Source organism: Lissotriton helveticus, chromosome 4_1, assembly GCF_964261635.1.
Source record: "Lissotriton helveticus chromosome 4_1, aLisHel1.1, whole genome shotgun sequence".
In the NCBI taxonomy this organism is placed as follows: domain Eukaryota; kingdom Metazoa; phylum Chordata; class Amphibia; order Caudata; family Salamandridae; genus Lissotriton; species Lissotriton helveticus.
The window spans coordinates 133456289-133480080 of record NC_136063.1 but is presented as its reverse complement, the minus strand read 5'-3'; the positions used below and the strand labels follow the sequence as shown (position 1 = coordinate 133480080).

The 23792-nt window shown below is 44.3% G+C and overlaps 1 protein-coding gene across 1 annotated transcript in view; it reads left to right on the top strand.

The window, feature by feature from the left end:
- LOC144827959 (uncharacterized) overlaps window positions 1-23792 on the top strand; it is a 1280260-nt gene that overhangs the window by 377579 nt on the left and 878889 nt on the right. Inside the window, exon 8 of the mRNA XM_078686117.1 lies at window positions 3819-3854. Coding sequence (XP_078542243.1) covers window positions 3819-3854 — 36 coding nt within the window. The remainder of the gene's footprint in view (window positions 1-3818; window positions 3855-23792) is intronic.

The following is a 23792-nucleotide window of genomic DNA, read 5'->3' as shown; positions in this document are numbered from 1 at the left end:
CGGCAGTACTAGCAGTAGCCATACCCCAAGGCTTGCAGTGTTAGTATATGCACACTGCTCATTGTTGGCAGTGCTAGAAGTAGCCATAGGCAACGGCTTGCAGTGTTAATATTTTGTATACTGCTCATTGTCGGCAGTGCTAGCAGTAGCCATACCCCAAGGCTTGCAGTGTTAGTATAGGCACACTGCTTGTTGTCGGAAGTGCTAGCAGTAGCTATACCCAAAGCTTGCAGTGTTAATATATGCACACTGCTCATTGTTTGCAGTGCTAGCAGTAGCCATACGCTACGGCTTGCACTGTTAATATTTTGCATACTGCTCATTATCGGCAGTGCTAGCAGTAGCCGTACGCTATGGCTTGCAGTGTTAGTATATGCACACTGCTCATTAACTGCAGTGCTAGCAGTAGCCATACGCTACGGCGGATGTATGACGTTACATATGACGTTACATCGCGGCCACACAGATCGCGTGCGTTAACATCGCGTCTATGACATCGGCCCGACCATTACATCGTGAGCAAACACATCGCAGCCTTTTGCAACGCGATTGCATTGCTTCCCATTGGCCCGAACATCACCCCGCAGAACATCACTTTGCAGTGCAAAACAACGCGTTTTTTGTTATTTGCCGCCTGAACCCGCAGGCTCAAAACTTGTTTCCCAGCACCATAAAACTTGCACACACCAAAGTCGGAACGTTCACACACCTTTTCTTTGCTATAAATTGTTATCAATACCAGACTCGAACATTGTTTCCCAGCACCAAAGATACATGATTCATATTAGTTGTTTGTAAAATATCTATTTATTTCACACCTTAGTCGTAACATCATTGTTGGTTTTTAAACCATCTATTTATTTCTCACAAAAGTCATGCTTGTCAGTGCTCGATAACAGGCTCGAACCTGGTTCCCCAGCACCAAAGCCGGCCATGCTAGCCGCCAGACCACATCCTCTCCCCTTTGGTGTGGCTCTGCAGTTTTGATGATACATAGTCACACCAAAGTCCTGTGTAACGATAATAGGCTCGAACCTTGGGGCATATTATCAAGGGGGTTTATCTCCGCTTTTTTGGCTTTAAAAGTCAAGAAAGCTGAGATAAAATGATCTCCCTATTACCTAGCTGTCGCTAACACCAGTTAGCGACAGCTAGTAGGAGATAGCGACCATCTTGGGCCCCACTTTGCATGTCAGAGAAATGTATCACTAATGACATGCAAAGTGGGCGTGCCAAGATGTTAGCGACTGGAAACAGTCGCTAACTTCGCTGTCTCCTATTACCCTGAGCAGTTCTTAGCCATGTTATCCAATGGGAGGTGGATAACATGGCTAAGAGCATTAGCTCGGTAATGCATGAATATCGCTGACTTTTCAGCGATATTCATGCATTGCGGCCGATTTTTATCGCATTTGCGATAAACCTTGGTAATACCAAGGTTTATCTGCGATAAAAATCGCCGCAGGTCAGCGATACATTTTTGTCTCTAACCAAGCGATAGCGATAATTATCGCTATTGCTTGGTAATATGCCCCCAGGTTTCTCAACAATTCCACACCTAAGTCGGAACATCTATTGAAGTCGCCTTAATCTATTTACTTGTTTGTTTATTTCACATCAAAGTAAAGTCGGTCACACGCTGGCATTGCTAGCGATGTAATCGCGAGCGATGTATCCATGCATGCGATGTAGTAGCCTGCGTACGGATAGCATGCGTTGTGGATCCCGGCGCGATGTAAGAGTTGCGTTGCGATGGCATCGCGATGCGATCCATTCGCTGTAACGGGTGTTTCCCGCAACGGCTTGCAGTGTTAGTATATGCACACTGCTCATTGTCTGCAGTGCTAGCAGTAGCCATACGCTACGGCTTGCAGTGTTAATATTTTGCATACTGCTCATTGTCGGCAATGCTAGCAGTAGTCAAACCCAAAGGCTTGCAGTGTTAATATATGCACACTGCTCATTGTCGGCAGTGCTAGAAATAGCCTTAGGCAACGGCTTGCAGTGTTAATATTTTGCATACTGCTCATTGTCGGCAGTGCTAGCAGGAGCCATACCCCAAGGCTTGCAGTGTTAGTATAGGCACACTGCTCATTGTTTGCAGTGCTAGCAGTAGCCATACGCTTCGGCTTGCACTGTTAATATTTTGCATACTGCTCATTGTTTGCAGTGCTAGCAGTAGCCATACCCCAAGGCTTGCAGTGTTAGTATATGCACACTGCTCATTGTCGGCAGTGCTAGCAGTAGCTATACCAGCAAAGCTTGTTGTGTTATTATTTTGCCACTGCTCATTGTGCAGTTACAGTAGTTAAATGCCAGCCATGCCATCATGTTAGTTGGCTACGACAACAAAAAATAACATGCTTTTGACAAAGGAAGAAGTGCCGATCAGTGGAGAATGGCTTCAAGAGCGACAGAAAGGCAACAATCATGTTCAGCGAGTGAATGTCATCGGTTTGACTCTTGGAAGTTGTTTACCTTGCTCTGTCCAGCGCCTCCATGTTGGCATCCTCCCAGTTTACATGTGATATTGTTACCGGTTGTGTTGCTTTATTAACTTAGGAGGGTGAACAGGTATGTGATTTGCTGTGGGAGTGCCACAGTCTTAATGCTTAGTTATGTTGCTAGAACGAAAAACTGCTTGCTACATAGGCGAAACCTGCTGCATTTACCAATGCTGGTTGTTATTTCGAGTCTTCTCAGAGCCCTTACTGTTGATGGTGAAACATTGTGTCCGTATCCATAAGCATTCGAAAGAAGTTTACAATAGGGGATGCACATATGGGAAGGGCGATAGATGTGGGAGGGGAGGGTGGGGTGGTGTGGGCACATGTTGCGATGGGACAGACGCCCTAGAGAATGCAGGTGCTGTGGAAATCTGAGATCTCCAGTTGTTCCAGTCTGTACACAATAACTAACCAGCCGAGAGGGATGAGTATAACTCTGCTTAATGGATGTCACTGCGAGATAGAACCCTCTATAGTGAACACATGATAGCAAACCTAGACACTATGGACCTCATTTACGAGGCCTTGCGTCAGTTTTGCGCTTCCGGTGCGTCACTTTTTGTGATGCATCGGCAGCGTAAAACATGCCTCCTGTTGCGCACTATTTACAAAGTGACGCATCTAAGCAGATGCGTCACTTTGTAAACCCCTGCGCTACATTATATACCTGTGTCAGGTATAATGTATGCAGGGGGAGCCTCGTAGAAGTGACGCAGTGAAATCTATGAGATTTCACTGCGTCACTTCTACGACGCCATTGCGTCAAAATCTGGCGCCTGCCTCACAGCAGCTGTAAGACTGACGCAGACCCTTTCACATGGGGTTTACCCCATGTGAAAGGACGCATTGCTGGAGTTGCGTCACTTTTGTGACACACTCCAGCAATGCGTCACTTTTGCGCTTCAAGATACGTCAGAAATACTGACGTATCTGTAACTCCTTGCGACATGATGCGTCATACAGTAAATATGACACATCAGGTATGTCACAAGGAGTGCGCACTGAGAAGTGACGCATCGCTGCTTTCACGCAGCGATGCGTTGATTCACATAAATGAGGCCCCATGTTGTTTTGGCAAAATGCCTTCATGTAAACCAAGTCCTACCCTCACTGACTGTTCTTGCCCCGTGTTTTAAACGGTTTAAACGCTACCACATATAAAAACTATCTTTAATTCCCGTTTATAGCGCGTGATTACTTGTCATAAAGGCATTGCCCTGTGGCACTTAGGAAAGAAACCTTTGTTTGTACACTTGTATGCTGCCTCGGTTATGCAGACATGTCTGTCAACATTTTCTTTCCTTCTTCCAGATTCCAATGCGGAAATGAGCCACAACTTACAAGAACGTAAGTACTGACCACTTGTATTAATGCCATTTGAGTACCACTAGTGCCGTTCTCTTCCAGTACATGTCTGTGCAACACATGACCTTGCTTTTATGTTCCCCAAGCCATGTTTTCCTGGCGTAAGCTGCAGAACGGCGCTTGCAGCCACACTGTTGTGTGGGTCGACGTGTCTGGATCAAATTTGCATTTAGTGCTTGAAAAATCAACAAACTTCCCTTAGAGGCACGGATCAAGTAACCTTGTAAAGTGACTGAAGTCGCACATTGTCCACTTGACTTTATTTTCTTAAAGTAGAATAAAATCTATTTTTAGGTGCAGTTTATAATGTTTTGCTGTGATAGATGCATGAGGGTGATGTGAACATGACAGATTCTGGCCCAACTCTACTGCCTTGGAAATAAAAGCCACAAATATGATAGATTCAGCTGCCCCACCTTAGACATCCTTTCATCCTCGAGCATGTCTTGTGACTCACTGGGACCAACAGTATACTAATCGTTCAGACAGTGCAGAGGCAACCTCGTCAAGCGACTAACCTTACCAGTCCAGCCAGAGTCCAGCTTGTATTTTACACATTGTACTGGCATGAGTCAGAGGACTTTTCATCCAGCAGCATCCTGCCATAGTAGACCAGCAGTTTTGATGTTTTCCTTTAAATGTGTTGTGGGAATAGGGATTATTATCTGGCGTGGTTGCACAACCTCACTGTGTCATAATGGCATAGTTCTTTATCAAGCCTAGTCAGGTTTGTTTGTAAAACCTTAGTTCAGTCCTGTGTAGGTGTGGCTCAGAGCAGTTAGGGGCATATTATCAAAAACAACGTTAAAATTGTCGCCGTTTTAGCGGAAGAAAACTGTCTCGAAAGCGGCGATAATGGGCTTGACAATATTCCCTTGAGAATTCCAATAGAAGCCCATGTTCACACCAGACCTGGACTTCTATTGGAATTCTCAAGGGTATATTATCAAGCCCATTATCGCCGTTTTAGCAGCAGTTTTATGCCTCTAAACCGGCGATAATTTTTAACGCCGTTCTTGATAATATGCCCCCTAGGGTTTATCAAAAGAATAAGTGTAAAGTGTTAAGAAGAGCCCAAAAAGTTGAATAGGAAGAAAACACGACACAATGGTCTCTGTTCAAAATTGTGAAGGATCTGTCATGCCCTGCTACCATGGCCAATGTCATTCCCGCATCCCAGTCTCTGTGTAACTCACTGGCGCAGGCCTTTGAGGATAAAATCGCAGCCATTTTAAACAGTCTTGGCGTTACATCTAGCGGTAGTCCTCTAGAAGGCAATGAACTGCACCTTGAGTCTACTACAGAAATAACCCCTAGCTTTGCCAAGCTGGACTGTTTCCCATCTCCCACCTATGAGGAATTTATTCCCTTGGCTCACAGTGTGGCGTCGGGGTCTCCTTTGGACCCGCTTCCACATAAATACTGGAAGCTGTTCCAGGAAAAACTTTTTCCCCCGCTGCTTGCCATCTGTGATCAGTCCCTGGTTTCAGCACGGGTTCCAGACTGTTGGAAGCTGGCCGTGGTTTCCCCTCTTCTTAAGAAGGCTACCTTGGATCCGGTTTGCCCAGCCAACTATCGACCTATTTCCTTGCTCCCGTTTCCAATAAAAATCTTGGAAAAATGGGTTACAAAACATCTGTCGAAGTATCTGGAGACCGGGTCCTGTCTGGATGAGGTTCAATTCGGTTTTAGACCGGCTCACGGGACCGAATTAGCGTTGGTGACTGTGTTAGACGATCTTAGGACGCGAGCCGACCATGGTAGAGCTGCCTTTTTAGTGCTGCTCGACATGTCGGCCGCGTTCGACACCGTCAACCACGAAATTCTGATTAAAAGGCTAGAGGAAGTGGGGGTGACAGGCCTTGCTCTGCAGTGGCTGACATCATACCTTGGAAATCGTCATCAGGTAGTGTCACTGCCTCCTTTCAAATCTGACATCAGGAAAGTGGAGCAAGGGGTCCCACAAGGGTCGGCCATCAGCCCTATCCTCTTTAACCTATATCTGCGGCCTCTAGTTGCGCTAATTAGATCTTTTGGCATAGCGGTGACGAATTACGCGGATGACACTCAACTTGTCTTCTCGCTTGAGGGCAAGGAAGCAGTGACGCTAGACACCTTCCACCGATGTATGCTCGCAACTGCTGATTGGCTTAATCAGAATTCGCTGCAGTTTAACAGCTCTAAGACAGAAGTCTTACACTGCACTACTGATCGCGTCCCTAGACCTCTTCCGCCGGACTTTTGGCCGCCTTCCTTTCAGAGCACGTCTGTGTCAGCTATTTCGGTCCGTAATCTGGGAGTGATGTTTGGGTCTAATCTCCAATTGGACGCAGCTGTTAGTAAAACCGTGAGTAACTGCATGGGATTACTTCGAATGTTGAGGAAGGTCCTTCCGATGCTCCCTGTGGACAGCAGGCCAGAGGTGGTGAGAAGCATTATTGTGAGTCGTTTGGACTACTGTAATGCCCTTTTTCTCGGAGCACCAGCTACCCTGATAGGAAAATTGCAACGGGTGCAAAATCTTGCAGCCAAATTAGCGCTAGACCGTCGTCGTTTTGACTCCTCATCCCAGGCACTAAGGGACCTCCACTGGTTACCGGTCCTTCAGCGGATTGATTTTAAATCGTTATGTATTGTATTCAGGGCTCTTCATGGACAAGGCCCAATGCCATTACAGAATATGTTTCATTGGTATACTCCGTCCAGATCCCTTCGCTCGGCTTCTGCCTACCTTGCTGTGGTGCCTAAAGTTCTGAGATCACGATTGGGTGGCCGATCTTTTAGCTTTACGGCAGCTAGGCTATGGAATGCTCTTCCACTGGGATTGAGAAGCACAAATGATCTCAATTCTTTTAAGAAAAACTTAAAAACCCATCTGTTTCCTAAGGCTGGGATACATTAGTTTCTTTTAATCAGCACGATGTGAAGCAGGTTCCTTTTAGTCAAAGCGCCAGGATACCCATTGGGTGACAGACACGCGCTATAAAAGTATACCAATACATACATACATACATACAATGAAAATCTGACACCAATGTATGAAAGTAGGTGGTATTTGTATCTTTAAATGAACTCCTCAATGACAAAAATCCACTGGACAGTTCCAGACCTATACATTTTTAAATTACTTTAATCTACCACAACCAGTGGTTAAGGATTATCCACGACAAGTAATTTGAAACCAACTAAATGCCTACTCTTGCTAACTCAGCTAGTCACAGGGACCTGTCAGGTACATTTGAACAGTTGCCTTCCAAGTAAAGCAGTCTCCAGTCCAGTTCCAGGCTCTGTGGGCGAACCATTATCAACAACAAAGGGCCTCACCTTTATCACACCTACACTTAACAGAGATGACAATCCAAGGGTTTTCGGTAATTTTCTTAATCCCCCTGAATGTGTTAATTAACACTACTCTGATTAGTCACGGTGTATTACTTTCCACTCTAAAAAATAACATCAAACATGCCAAATTCCGCAAGTGCAGGTATCATACTTGAAATAAGGCTACTCAGAAATATATAAATGATTGTGCCACAGACCCGCCAAACTTTCACAGGTAGTAGATTACTAAGAAGAACTCACAAATGCAATACAATTCAAGTTATTCTATCAGAAAGACAAGTCAAGGAAATATTGCCTATAGAAATACACGGATTACAAATATTATTCACAAGTAACAACTTCTAGCATAACATTAACAGGCTTTCAAATCACAGGCTGTCAGGAGGGTAGCGCGGTCAGTAAGACTGGGGGATGTGAGCTTCAGATTTTAGATGTATTAGGATGGCTTATAATGTCTCAATATATTATACGACAAACAGGGTGCATGAGAGGGGCCCAAGGGGTATTGGAAAGGGAGAGAGATGTGGATTGGTAGTAGTACTAAGAACGAAAACACATTAATTTGTAAAATGACCAATATTTTGAGGACTTTCAAAACAGACAGGGAGAAAATGTGTGTGTGTCCTTTAATCTCTATGTATGTAAACATCCCTGGTGAAATCCGACAGACATCTCATAGTACCTGACTGATATCACTTGTACTCAAAAAGAAAATACATTTAAGGGGGTAGGGGGTCTAACACCCCAAACATCCCCCCTGACGCTATGCCCCTGCAGGAAGTACTCGAGGTGGGTGAAGCACTGAAGGCTGAGGACTGGCTTCAGCAGATGCCTGGCTCTGACTTAGCTAGATGTCCACTTGGAGTTTAGAGCCGACAACGAGCTGAACCTTTGTGTTGTTTGTGTTGTTTCTGCTGCCCTCCTACTTACATCATTTACCATTTTTGAGACCGTCTTCTTGTTTCACCTAAATCTAAAAGGGTTTAGCATGTAAAATGTGTACTTATTTAACATAGTGTATGATTTAGGTCTTCAAAAAATGTAAGACAGAGCATGAATCTCTGATGTGAAAAGTGACAGAAAGTTATACCAATCTAGTAGCTTAGTTGCACAAACTGTAGGAAAGTAGTATCTGCTTTCATGTTACCCTCAATTTTTGCTTGATGTCAGTGTGATTTTGATGTAGTCTGCTGCGATCCTGCTAATCAGGACCCCAGAACTGTGCGTTCCCCCTTAAATTGACACGGTAAGTACTTTGGTATCTTCACAATTGGCTACTGGTGTTCCCTTGTAAGTCCCAAATATATGGTACTAAGGTACCCAGGGCATAGGTACACCAAGGGTCTCTAATGGGCTGCAGCATGCATTATGCCACCCATGGGTATCTACTTAACCCCTTCACTGCGGGGCTGATTCCCCCGCTGTGCTGGGGGCGTGGGGGGGGCACACAGCGCCCCGGTGCTCATGACGAGCTGAGCCACGGTGCTCGTGTGCTCATGACGAGCTGAGCTCATCACGGCCACACCCGTTTGTGTAGAACGCTCGCACAGCAGGGGAATTAGCCCCGCATGTGAGCGTTCTAACGGTCATGACGAGCTCAGCTCGTCATGAGCATGGGAGGGGTTAAACTGTGACTACAGACCTGCTATTGCTTGTGTGACTTGGTGGTTACACCTCTCACAACAGATATACGTTTTTTTATATCTGAGGTCACTGTACTGAACCCCTTCACTGCTAGGCCTTTTCCCCTCCTGTGCTAAGCCTTTATTTGGCTATATGGGGTAGTTTTCTTCCAGGGGATACTCATTAATAGTCATAAGCACTGAATTATCTCCGCCCATGAGCGGGAACCCGGAACACATAACAATATACATATATATGTGTAAATATATCAAAAAGTACATTGTACTAAAATAATTATACACATATACATGTATAACAACATAATATGCAGCCTAACATATACACATAGGCTAATAAAGCCAACCTTACACACGTTCTGAAGCATGAAAATATGCTAAATACAAATGCAATAAACAGGCATGAGCCCAAAATGCATTTCATAACCATGAAAAACTTTTATTTTCATCAAAGAACCTGTTGTAAACAATTATTAGCCTAAAAGGCTGCATATGAAAAATTGTCTGTGTACAGAAAATCAGACTGGCACCCTGCCTTTAAGGCCCTAGAGAATCTGCACACTTTGCCTTTAAGGCCTCTAGGAGAACTCTGTTCCCATCATGCACCACAGGTGACAGGTAGGTCAGTTCTTTTTTCCAGCTTGTTCTGTGAGGAACCTGGAACTTGAGCTCTGCTCATTTGTATTATTTTCTGTCAGAAGTTGTTTTTTTCTTACCTTTTTTTGACAAAAGAATATTTTGGTGGTGTTTTCTATCTTGTTCTGACTAACTGTTGGTATTTTTTAGTCAGAATGCCACCTTTATTTTACAAATGTCCTTCCTGTGGGAAGAAGATGTCAAAAACGGATCCACACTCTGTTTGTGTGGTGTGTCTTCCAGCTTCTCATAAGGTGGAGGATTGTTATCACTGCCTCAACCTTTCTAGTTGAACTTTAAGAGAAAGGGAGAAAATGAGGTTGCAGGGCCTCCTGGAGAGAGAAAACCGGGGTGAGAAGAGTTCCAAGGGCTTATTCTCCTCTTCCAAGCCATCTTCTCATCCTAAACGTCAAAGATCAGCGTCTCCAGAAGGTAGATCTAAGAAAACTCGACTCCAGGGAGCGTCGCCGTCAAAAAAGACATTGTCGACGTCGAAGATGGCTCCGTCGACGTCGAGGACATCGCCGGTGAGGCAAGGTTCAGCGTCGAGGCGGTCGCCGTCGAAATATCTTTCGACGTCGAGACATCTGGTGTCGATTGCTGTAAGGACGACGTCGGGGGTGCCATGTTCGACGTCGAAGGCTCGTGAGAAGTCGACGTCGAGAGAAGAGAGGCGTCCGACGACGAAGGTGTCGACGTCGAAGGATGGTGTGTCGACGTCGAAGGAGGGTGTGTCGACGTCGAAGGATGGTGTGTCGACGTCGAAGGATGGTGTGTCGACGTCGAGGAAAGTGTCGACGTCGACGTCGAAGGAGAGACCGAGGTCGAGAGAGAGACTTACGACGTCTTTGAAGAAGAGGTCGACGTCGAGAGAAAGGACGACGTCGAAGGAGTCGACGTCGAGACCTAAAAAGAGAAGATCAAGGTCTCCATCGCGACATAGGTCGATGTCGAAGTCTGCTTCGGGCTCGAAGCATGGAGTGTCTAGGTCTCCCCCACCCGAACATGGGTCGGCGTCGAGACTATCCAGACCGGCCTCTCGGACCTCAATTAGGTCTTTGTCGAGGTCAGACATCAGTCCAGAACATTTGTCTTCTCCGCGTGACCAGCAAGACGACAGGTCTGCGGTGGGACAAGAGGTAGTGCACCAGGACTCGTCTGTGGTGGCTCATTCGGGCTCAACCTCAGGACAGGTGTCGGATGATAGACAATTGGTGCCCAGACAACGGACTCCATCTGGCTCATTGGTTTCTGAGCACAGTGTAGTTTCCAGAGCCTCCAAGTCTTCCACTGGACTGAATATTGTGCAGGTGTCACCTGAGGCTTCACCTGAGCGTGTAGGACGGCCTACTAACTTGTCTCCGAGGTGGCTGGAAAGCCTGAGACATTGGAAAATGCGTCCAGATGCAGGACTGATGGGGATGAGGGCTCCGGTTCCTCAGACGGAGCTGCATAGAAGATCACGCTCTAGGTCCTTAGTGAGAGAGAAATCACGCTCACGGGAACGCATGAGGCAGCGATCGGCAACTCCTCCGAGGCGGAGTAGGTCTCCTTCCTCATCTTCTACGTCTTCGAAGTCTTCTTTAAGATCTTCCTATGGAGACTATTCTCCCACAATCTTATCTACTCCTCCGTCCAGAGTGTCTCCAGTGGATGATTTGGGCACATTTAATGATGTGTTGTGTCGTGGGGCGAATAAGTTCAAGATCAAGATGGCAGTTCCTCAAATAGCAACGTCAGTCATCTTTGAAACCCTACATCACAAGACGACTGGTAGACCTCTTCTGCCGTTAGTGCCCGGATTAATTGAACCAGCAATGAGAACTTTCTTAACTCCGGCCACGGTGGGTTCTGGTCCTTCTAGGATTGCTAAGAAGTACAGGGCTCCAGCAGAGGATCCTTTATTTTTGCGTTCTGACCCTCCTCCAGATTCACTTATTGTGGCGGCAGTCAGAAAAGCACATTCTGCGGCATCTACCTCTTCTGCTCCACCTGAAAAGGATAGTAAGAGTATGGATTCCTTGGGGAGAAGAATGTGCAACACCTCAGGTTCGGTCATGAGAGTGGCCAGTGCGTCAGCCTTATTGTGTCGCTATGATCGTCTGCTCTGGAACTCAGTGACTCGTTTTGCAGATAAACTCCCTAAGGAGGATCAGAAAGACTTCCTGGAAATAGTGGAAGAAGGAGGATTGGTGGCTAACCAGAGTATTAGTGCGGCTGCTGATGCGGCGGATCTGTCAGCTCATGGTTATGCACATGGTGTTTGTGCTAGACGTACGGCTTGGCTTCGCCGCACGGGACTTAAGCCAGAGGCGCAGAGAAAGATGGTGAATTTACCTTTCAATGGTTCGACTCTATTTGGCTCTCACGCTGACGACAAAATGTCTAAAATGAAAGTGGAGTTGGACACCCTGAAAGCTGTCGGTCTTGAAAAGAAAAAAGAATTTCGACGTCGGGGTAATTTTCGTCCCTTTGACAAAAGATCTTTTCAGCAGAGGGGCCAACAGTCGAATTGGTCCTCGCAAAATCAAGGCCAGAATCAGCAGAGGTCGCAATTTCAACAGCGACGACCTGGGCGAGGCAGAGGCAATGGAAACAGGCAGCAATCCTCTGCTACCAAGCAGCCTCAAAAGCAATGAACGGATGCTTCCTCCACAACCGTGTGCCACTCCGGTTGGAGGAAGTATTGTGTGGTATCTGGACGAGTGGAAGCAAATCACAAAGGACAGATGGGTGCTGAGTATTATTCAGAGCGGGTACCTTTTGAGATTCAAGAAGCCCCCTCCTTTCATTCGCCCCTTAAGGATGGTTCAATGGAATATAAGGCGCTTGCAACAGGAAGCGAACGTCCTTCTGAAGAAGAACGCCATAGAACATGTACCATCTCAACAGAGAGGTCAAGGCCTGTACTCTCGATTTTTTCTCGTACAGAAAAAAGGTCCAGCTCAGCAGTTCAGACCCATTCTGGATCTGAGAGTATTGAACAAATTCATTCGGAAGGAGAAATTTCGAATGCTGGCTCTTCATCAGATTTTCCCTCAATAACACCAAGGGGATTGGATGTGCTCCATCGATCTGAAAGATGCGTACTTTCATATTCCGGTATCCAGAAAGCATCGCAAGTTCCTCAGGTTCCAAGTAGGGGTTCATCATTACCAGTACTCAGTACTCCCTTTTGGCCTGAGATCAGCTCCCAGAACATTTTCAAAATGTATGGCGGTAGTGGCGGCTTGTCGTCGAAAGAGACGGATTTTCATATATCCGTACTTAGACGACTGGCTTCTGAAGAGTTCATCCCCATCGCTACTAGAAGAACATCTATCGATATGCCTCCACCTCATGTGCAAGTTGGGTCTGCAAGTCAACTACAAGAAGTCCATAATGAATGGAGTAGTGTGGCTCACTGGTTAGAGGCGGCAGGCCTGAGAGCAGAAGTCAGCCCGGGACCAGGGTTCAATTCCCGACGCGGCAGGGTCGTGGACCTTGGTCAGCGGACTCGATAATTCTCGCTTTGGTGCTTACTCTAATCATGGGTTCCACTCGGCAACTCTGGGCATTAGCTTGCCTAATCTCCACAACGGCCCCACCAATTCCGGGGATGCCTGGCTCCACCTTGGGGACTCCCAGCAAGGGACCATCCCACAGGGAAAGCCAGGACGGGTTCCCCAGAGTTATACAGCGCCGGGACGCCCCGTTGCCGTGGCAGCTGTGCGCTTTACAAGTATACTACTTTACAAGTATACTACTTACTAATCCCACCCAGAAAATCCACTACCTGGGTGCGCAGCTGGACACAGAAAACGAAAACGTGTGTCCTTCGGAGGAGAGATGGTCATCTATCAAGGCGAAGTGCGTGCTTCTCCTCCAGTATGCTCGTCCGACAGTTCGGCAAGTATCCTCTCTCCTGGGGTCCATGGCATCATGCATATTCATCGTGCCAAACGCACGTTTGCAGATGCGTCCTCTGCAGCAGTGTCTGGAAGATCAGTGGAAACAGAGTACGGGACGCTGGGAGGATCGAATTCATCTCCAACAGTCGGCAAGAGATTCCATTCGGTGGTGGATGAAGAAGGCACACTTGATGAAGGGAGTTCCTTTTCATCAGGACCCACCAACGCAGACTCTCATCACAGATGCCTCTCTCCTTGGTTGGGGGGCACATATGGGCCCTCTTCAGGTACAAGGGCTATGGTCAGACTTCGAGAAAGGATATCACATCAATCTACTCGAACTCAGAGCGGTCCATCTTGCTCTCAAGTCTCTGGCTCCATCTCTACAGACTCGGTCCCTTCTGGTACAAACAGACAATACCACAACAATGTATTATCTAAACAAGCAGGGGGGTACCAGATCCAGGACTCTGTCCATAGAAGCCCAGACCATCTGGCATTGGTTACTTGCAAGGGACCTGTCCATAACAGCAGTTCACCTACCAGGAAGTCTCAACTCAGAGGCGGACGGCCTCAGCCGAGACTTCGTCGAAGCGCACGACTGGGTTCTCAACGAAGACGTCGCGCACAGCATTTTCCAGGCTTGGGGAACACCAGACATCGATCTGTTCGCAGATGCGGCAAACACGAAATGCCCCGTCTTCGCGTCCAGGTTTTCCCAGAAAGGGTCTCAAGGGAATGCCCTTTTGATAGACTGGTGTCAAAATTTGCTGTACGCCTTTCCACCGACACCGTTGATACCAGCAGTGATCAACCGGATGTACAAAACCAACTCCAGAATGATACTGATTTGCCCGGAGTGGCCACGCCAGTGGTGGTTCCCAGATCTCCTCCAGTTGTCCATCAGGCCACACAGGAGATTGCCTTGTCGCCCGGATCTTCTGTCCAAGCAGCAGGGGCGAGTGTTTCACCCAAATCTGCCCTCCCTGCGCTTGGCAGCATGGCTCCTGAAGTCATCCAGTACGGACATTTACAGCTGAATCCGGAGTGTATGAACATTCTTAAGGAGGTAAAGCGGCCTTCTACAAGACAATCCTACGGATTTAAGTGGAAACACTTTTACCTCTGGTGTCAGAGTAAAGGTCTTGATCCTATTCATGGGCAAGAACAGGTGATCTTGCCTTATCTGCTTTACCTTGCTGAGTCTGGTTTGCAGTTTAGTTCTATCAAGGTCCATCTTGCTGCAATAACGGCTTATAGAAAATCGCCTACACAGATATCGTTTTTTCGGATGCCTGTGGTGAAGGATTTTCTAGAAGGGTTAAGGAAGGTTTTTCCTCCAGTCAGGTCTCCTTCTCCACCTTGGGAGCTTAATGTGGTATTGACTAAGTTGATGGGTCCACCATTTGAGCCTATACATAAAGCTTCTTTGCAACACTTATCTTGGAAGGTAGCATTCCTGGTAGCCATCACTTCTGCTCGTAGAGTGAGCGAGATTCAGGCTCTGTGTTGCAAGGAACCATACACAGTTTTTCATGGAAACAGAGTGGTTCTTAGGACTCATCCTGCTTTTCTACCAAAGGTAGTGTCGGAAACCAATCCATAACATTGCCTACTTTCTTTCCAAACCCTTCGAGTCCGGCTGAGCGGACTTTGCATTCATTGGATCTAAAGAGGGTTTTGAAATTTTACTTAGATAAAACAAAGTCGTTGAGACACACGGACCGTTTGTTTGTGAACTATGGTCCTACGAATACTGGTTTGGCAGCATCCAAGAGATCCATTTCTAGATGGATAGTGTCATGTATCTTACTGGCTTATCAGCTAGCCCACAAGTCTTTATCAGGTAGACCTAGGGCTCATTCTACGAGAGGGAAAGCTGCTACCACAGCTCTCCTTAGGAATGTGGCTATGTCAGAGATATGTAAAGCAGCTACTTGGCGTTCAGTGCATACGTTTACACGTCATTACTGCTTGGATTCTGATGCGCAGGTTGATGCACAAGTGGGACAAGCATCACTCAGAAATTTGTTTGCTGTTTCTAGTTAAACACTGTGTTGTTAAAAGTGCATCTATGCATTCATCTGTTCGCCCGCTTCTAGTGGGTATGAGCTTGCTACTCTATTCAGTGCTTATGACTATTAATGAGTATCCCCTGGAAGAGAAGGATTAGTTACTTACCTGTAATCCTAGTTCTCTTCCAGGGGTATACTCATTAAAGTCATAAGCACCCTCCCGCCTCCCCGGGCGAGCAGTAGCATTGAAGTTTTTTCTATATGTATTATGAAGTTTTTAAGTGCAGATTCCTGCTAAAAGTTTACTGTACCGTACAAAAGAACTGACCTAACTGTCACCTGTGGTGCATGATGGGAACAGAGTTCTCCTAGAGGCCTTAAAGGCAAAGTGTGCAGATTCTCTGGGGCCTTAAAGGCAGGGTGCCAGTCTGATTTTCTGTACACAGACAATTTTTCATATGCAGCCTTTTAGGCTAATAACTGTTTACAACAGGTTCTTTGATGAACATAAAAGTTTTTCATGGTTATGAAATGCATTTTGGGATCATGCCTGTTTATTGCATTTGTATTTAGCATATTTTCATGCTTCAGAACGTGTGTAAGGTTGGCTTTATTAGCCTATGTGTATATGTTAGGCTGCATATTATGTTGTTATACATGTATATGTGTATAATTATTTTAGTACAATGTACTTTTTGATATATTTACACATATATATGTATATTGTTATGTGTTCCGGGTTCCCGCTCATGGGCGGAGATAATTCAGTGCTTATGACTTTAATGAGTATACCCCTGGAAGAGAACTAGGATTACAGGTAAGTAACTAATCCTTCGTGCTTAAGGCCCCTGTAACTGTATGTCCACATAAGGTATCAACATCAAATTTATGCAATTTTAGTCAAACACCTGAGGATTCTAAAGATACCCAGGGTTTGTGGATTCTCCTGGAGGGTGCCCATAAATGAGTCAAAATACAGCTTACTTGTTTTTTTTTTAAATGTGAAGAAATTGCTGCAGAATAAAGTGTCTGCTTTGTTCCCTGCAAATGTCATCAGCAAAGGGATTTTGGTGCTGAATCACCATCTTCTCAGCTTTCAGGGACAGGCAGAATTTTGTCGGACAACCAACATTTTCTGTACAGTTTTTCAGTTTACTGGGACAAAGTCTATTTATCCTATTTTTTGTGCTTTTAACGTCTTTCCAGTTAGTAGTAGAAATGGTTGTGAAACTAATAATGGATCCCAGAAAGCTATACATTTCTGAAAACTAGACATTGCGGCCGATTCACAAAACTAATCTGAAACAAAATCCTAAACTTACTACTTTTGGTATTCACAGAAGGCATTTAGTAGTAGTAAAGTTAGGAATCCTAACTTTACTACTGCTAAATGCCTTTTGTGAATACCGAAAGTTGTAAAGTTAGGATTTTGTCTCAGATTACTTTTGTGAATCAGGTCCAAAATTCATCATCATCATCATCATCTCATCTTTATTCGATTTTCACAGTTTACAGAAAATCATAAAAGTACAATTTAGCATATTTACATTTGGAACTTTAAAACTTGCATTTTCTGTCTTAAGAGAGCAGTTAAAAAGTTAAAAAGTTAAAATACATTATTATCAATTAAGATTAGGTGGATGGTTGATACAAAATTTTAAAAAACAGGCAATAGATTTTGCGTACATTTCGTTCTCTAACATTTGGAGAGCCAAATAAGCTGGGCGACATGTTCGAAGTCCTAAATGCCTCAAAATAGGTATTATCCAGCGTCGACGAGGAGCCTCATAAAATTTGCAAAAGAAAACTGAATGAATGGTAGTTTGTGAAGATTCTTGATCACAAGGACATGGGGAAGTGTGTTCGCTCCAAACACTTTGCTTTGGAAACATGATTAACCTGAAAAAAATATTTAATCTGAATCTAGTAAGTAAAATTTTTTCATATTGACTTAAATTATAATTTAAATATGGTTGAATCGAGAGGGAGGTTTGAATAATCAAAAGGTGTTGCACTGAAATTTTTCCTATTTCTTGCATTAGTCTAAACTCTCCCAGATGTGCAAGGCAAATCATTTTAAACTTTTTTGGGGGGATTTCAGAAATGGTACGCGGACTAAAATAATAGTTCTGAAGTCCTAGGTCTTGCATTAGGGATTTCACGTAAGCCAATCACCTGATCTTCTGTACATTATCTAATTGCATGCATTCTTCGACAAGAAGCCGGGTTAGCTCACTTTGTTCATTGGTCCAAATTCGTCGCCAAAGCATTATTGGTTGTATCCTAAGGATGTCAGAGATGTAATCCATTCCCAGTTCTAAATGGCAACCATATGTGCTGGTACTTTGGGGACTGCCAGGAGGTACCTAAGAAATGAATTTTCTACTCTCTGGATTTCTTTTGTATTTAAAAAGCCCCACAGGCCTGCGCCGTAACTAGCCACACTTATGCATTTTGATTGATATATTTTTATCATTTCTGCTGGCTGTCTCTTACCTAGTTTCTGAGAGAAAGCCACCAGAGCTCTCGTCGTCCTTAAAAATGCTAGCTTTCTTGTTTGGATAGCCTTTGTCCAATTCAGCTTGTCGTCTATTAAAATCCCTAAATAGGGATATGTTGTTGTGGACTCTAAACTACTATTATTAACGTAAATCTTCTTAGATTTTTTGCTTTTTTTTAATCCTATATGCATAGTATAGGTCTTTTTTATATTGATTTTTAAATTTAATGAGCTCATAAAGTTACACTAGCTAGTCAGGAAGCGCTGGAGTTGCACCGGAGTTCTTGCTAAAATGACAGCGTCGTCGGCATAAAGTAGTGCCGGGATGGGACGTCGCTGTATAGTTGGTACATCCTGGGCCTCCTTGGTCATCTGTGTCTCGAGTCCGTTGGTGTATAGTGTGAATATGAAGGGGGCCAGTACACACCCCTGTCTGACCCCCCTCTATATTCTAAACTGCTCTGTCAGCTCTCCATCTGTCCCATATCGTACTCTGGCCGAAGCTCCTGAGTAGAGCTCTCTTAAAACATTTACCAGAATAGGACCTACCCCATGTCTAAAATTATTGTCCACATTTTTGAGTGGCTAACGCAGTCAAAGGCCGCGGTGAGGTCTACATAGACCATGTGTAGAGGTCCACCTTTTGCTGTTACGTATTTCCCTACCAGAAGGGCGAGGTTTAGCGCCTGGTTGATCGTACCCAGACCCTCGCGGAATCCATATTGGATATCTGATATTGTGATATGTTTCCTACGGGAACTGTATCGATATTCCTATTTCTGACCCTTGTCCGGTTAATAATTCACTAATGGCCACACAACGGCACAGAAACCCTTTTTCTGATTAGGTCATAGCGCATGCTACCACGTTAGGCAAGCACTATTCCTACAGCCCCCATAGAAAGCATACCGAGTTCTCAAAACAAATCAAACCTCCAGCAACCTGGGAAATACCTCGCAGCTATTGTTTTGATTTAACCAAGAACTCCAGTGAAGAATGTACGAACGACCAGTTCTTATGACATCCTTATTGACGTATTTATGTCCATCCTTACGTCAATCTCGGCACCTTTCAGGTATAAATATTACTGACATTGCCCTAAGCAAACACACGGTGGTGGTGACGAGATTGGAGCAGCGATACTTGCCGAGGAGCCCAGCTGATGCAGGAAGCCCACGGACGCTGCCCCTCCCTTTTGACGCGCTGAGAGAGAGACGCTGCCTGTTCTCTTGCAGAGAAATCCAGCTCCGGCGTTCCTAGCCGCCCTTGCGGGCAACTGGGATATCGAGTCCTGAGATAGAGATACCAGCCCCCCAGCCTTCTAAATCCCAGGTACTAAACTGAATAACCCCTCACAGAGAATTCTTGAGTCAGATCCTTGGCAAAACTATCTTAACTTAAACTGCTACTTATCTACTCCCGCCCACGTATTAGGCTTAGGTCAGGTACACCGATGTAGGCGTAGTTAGAAGCACCAGTTGAGTACGATTAGTCAATGTATATATGTATATAACTTTTATCCATTTTAAGTATCATATGGCTAAGAAACCATATAAATGCTTTTACAGTATTATTTTATAATTCTGTTTTTACTGTATGCACTTTACTTAACTATAAGTATTGCAATAATAGCGATTCATTTCTCTTGTATGAGAAAAGAGACTGATCAATAAATAACATCTTTTTATTGAAACACGTCCATCTCTTATTTCTCTACAAACTGGTGAAACTAAGAATGCACGTACTGACTGAGTAAAATAGTTGTCTTTTGTTTTCACACGACTCTAGAGATATACTCTTGATTAGGGGAGAGCAAAGTTGTCATGTTCTATGGTTGTCAGAAACTAAATCCCTTCTTGTCTATCCAGGGAGGTTAAACTCCTCCTTGCCTATTCGAGAAAGTTTCTAGTGAACTCTGAGCTAGCTGGCACACACATAACTTTAAGTCTAATATCGTCAGTAGAAGACCTAGTTAACCACAGTCCTACGTCTATACTATTGAAGATATTATTCCAATGCGCAGAGCCTATTGGGAAAATAGGAACTACACTACATGGCGCCCAACGGTTTGGATAGGCGATAAATCTAATGTAAGACATTAGAGTAACTCAGTCGTGCTTTTTCACACAGACCCCTTTTTCCCATAATACTCCAAAGACGTCTGGAGTGGGTGAAAGGTTAAATCCGCCAAACTTCGTAGGAGGAGACTCCTATGTATGGTTCTTGGTTTATTCAACGTTGAAGGATATACTGTTCCAAAAATATTGTGCATCTAATCTTTGTTTCCATAGAAACCTGATCTGCAAATAAACAAAATAACCTTCCTGACAGTAAAATGTCAGAAACTGAAGAAGAAAGGGAGACAGCTAGAATAGCAGCTCAACTCCTAGAGAATGACAGAAGTCTCCTACAGCAAGACCCGGAGGCAATACTCATCCCGGTCAACATAAGAAAAACTATAACCTTAAAACTTATAGAAAATGGACTAACACCGAGAGGTGGTACAGTCATATTCGTAATTGAGGTACACGAATATCGGCAGACAGAGGTATTCTACTCATGGATAAACTTTCCAGCAGCAAACGCTGTAACAAAAGAGTTCCACTATTATAAACTAGAGGAACCACCGGATATCTACACTCCTTTCGAGGAAGTGGAGATACCACTCAAATACCAAGAGCACCTGCTCTGGTTTAATGGCGCCCTAAAACATAATAATCACATCACCAGGCTCGGTCCACTAGGTAGACCAGGAGCAACGTGGCCGGTCCTAGCCGGATACACACCACATCCAGACATTGAAGAAATGTCTGCACCAGATCTTTTAGCACAGCTAAAACAACTAATTAAAATACACAGACAATTAGTCCAATATATAATGCGGACTTCAACAGTCCAACCAGCTATTAAAATTCCACAGCTGACCCCTCATCAGGAGAACACAAATAAAATTACACCACAGAACATACAGTCCTGTCTAGGTAAAGTACCCGCAAAACGGGAACAAATTCCATTCTGGTTAGCACAAAAAATCACTCAAATAGAGGCGGTATTTCCGGATACCACCGCTCTTGAGAAACACAGGATTCTGACTATCTGTCTTCCAATGGGAATCGCACCACATGTGGAGGACTGTGACACTTGGGGTACAGTCTTTGCTTCCGTTTACACAAAAACACATGGTGTTCCATCCATGTCAGTAATACCAGATGTGCTAAAACAAATTCAAGATGAATACGGTCCAGAACCTGCTTTAACTCTTGGTATGAAATTACTAAAAGACTTGAAGCAGGTCTCGGCAATATTACTAGCCAATATAAAGGGAGAAGCAGCAAATGTGGCAATCCGCCAGAGGTTGAAAGAGACAGATATAGCAGACCAACCATTTGAAATTGCCAGAATCATAGAAAAATCCTATGAAGAACTAGGAAGAGATAGTTTGGGTGGAATACCTGTGAAACCCCAACTAATTGAAAATCCTGAAAAGGTATTTATTAAAAATAATCTAAACACTCAAAAAAAGAGCTGGGATGGAAATAAACAATCCACCCCTAAAGAAAAAAGATTCCAAACCAGAGGAAGGTCTCCTCGGCGGAGAGAAAGATCTCCGGACCAAGGACGCAAGTCTCCCCAAAGGGAGCCCTCTGTGAAAAAATACAACCTTAGAAATAGGGATAATATAAAGAAACCTGACAGATATCAAGATATTGATACACGTCCCTCTCAATCTTTTCAGACTTCCTCGCAGAAATCGGAAAGAAGAGGACGATCAGAACACAGGGAAGAGCACGTCAAGTCAAAAGACAAGGAACCTGCTCATCAAAATAAAAAATTACAATTTCCAAAGAAGAAGGTAGCCAGTATTAAAGTAATCAACCATGCCGAGAATACTGAGGACACAGCTGAAAAACGGAGAATGGGCTCAGACAATGCTAGACAGCGCAGCAGAAGTGAGCATAGCTCGCAAGATCCTGATGAATCATCTGGAGACAGTGGACACGAATGAATACATTCAGGTGGAAACTGCAGATACTAGAGTTAGCAAACCTCATAAAATATATGAAATAACATTGCGTATAGAGGGGGATAAGACTAGGAAAATAAGGGGTCTATTTGGGGATAATCTCTCTAAAGGCTATGACATCCTTCTAGCTGAAAAAGACTGGCCTCCAGAGTTTGTCAGGGAGTGCCCTCATGGCGAAGAAATAATTATGCCTGCCTTCTCTAATCATATTCCAATACATAAAAAGTATACACTTGCAAGAAAGTGGGCAGTAGCCCAAGTTCCTGCATTATATAAAAATCATGTGGGATGGGATGAGGACTCTCCTCCTCACAAAATCCAGTTAAAATCACAACCTACTGCACAGAGGCAGTACCCAATTAAGCAAGAAGCTAAAAAACAGGTAAAAGAGATCTTAGATCAACTTGAATACCAGGGGGTGATTGAAACTTGCACCTCACAAATGAACAATCCTTTGTTTCCTGTCTCCAAACAGATGATTCATATCGTCTTGTTTTGGACTACAGACACTTGAACTCATATTGCAAAACTTTTGCAGTGCAAAACTCACACAGTGCAGCACTAATGAATAACATAGTGCGCAAAAAATACAAAACAACATTAGACATCTCTAACGGATTCTTTTGTAAAAATATAGCACCAGAAAGCAGATATTTGACCGCGTTCTCAATAAATGGCTCGCAAAAAAATTTCTGTCGTTTACCACAGGGGTTCAAGAATAGCCCAGGATTATTCTCAGCAAGAGTAACAGAGTTACTACAAACATATAATGACGAGGCATTATCTCATGTCGATGACATCTATCTAACAGATGATGACTTGGATACTCACTTGAAAAGAGTGAACACCATAATACTTGGGTTCGCAGCAGAGGGCTACAAATTCAACTTTAAAAAGTCAAAAATTGCCCATCTAACTGTCCTATTTTTAGGATATGAATTATCAAGTGAAGGCAAAAGCCTGGCTGACAATTTCCTAGAGAAATGTGCTGTAATCCAAGCACCTAGAACACTAAAGAACTTGCAATCAATTCTAGGTTTTCTGAATTTCGGAAGAACTTATATTATAAATTACGCGGAGAGGGTTAAACCTCTCTATGACTTAATAAAACCAGATTTTAAAAGAATCAACTGGACTCAAAAACCCACAGAAATTTTGAGATCTTTACAAACAGACATGTTAGTTAAAACAAAACTGCAAACACGCGACAACACACGCAACCTTGTGATTCGAGTCATCCCAGGAAGATGTGGATTCACATACCTGACCTCTAATGAGGGAGAAACGGTACCAATAGCATACAAATCACACTTGTACACAAAAGCTGAAATGAAATTTAGCCCAACGGAAAAAATCCTTACCGCAGTACAGACTGCTGTAGCGAAAGAAAGAGCCCTAGCACAAGGTAAACGAATAATCATCGTGACACCAATACCAGCCCTGGAGGCGGTAACAAAGGCAAGCATTCCGAATGCTAAAGCACTTCATCCGAGATGGATACAATGGGCTAATTCCCTTGCTGCAACAGACGTGGTATACGAATTTGATCCTAATTTAAAAACACAAGAATTTCTCCAATATGAATTTGAATGTCCTCTGCCCACAGAAATTCTGCCTCTGGAACATTACGGCTGTATAATATATACGGACGGATCAGCACAACCCGCAGTGGGGGGTAAGCAAGCTTACAGTGCTGCGTGCGCGATTGTTAAAGGTCGCTGGCACGAAGGAAAATTTAGACCACTTGTAACTAAAACACAATCTCTAGGAGATTGTACAGCTCAACGAGCTGAACTACTAACATTCAAGATGGCGCTTGAAAATACCGATCGAGAATTCCCCACACTCATAGTGTGTGATTCATATTATTGCG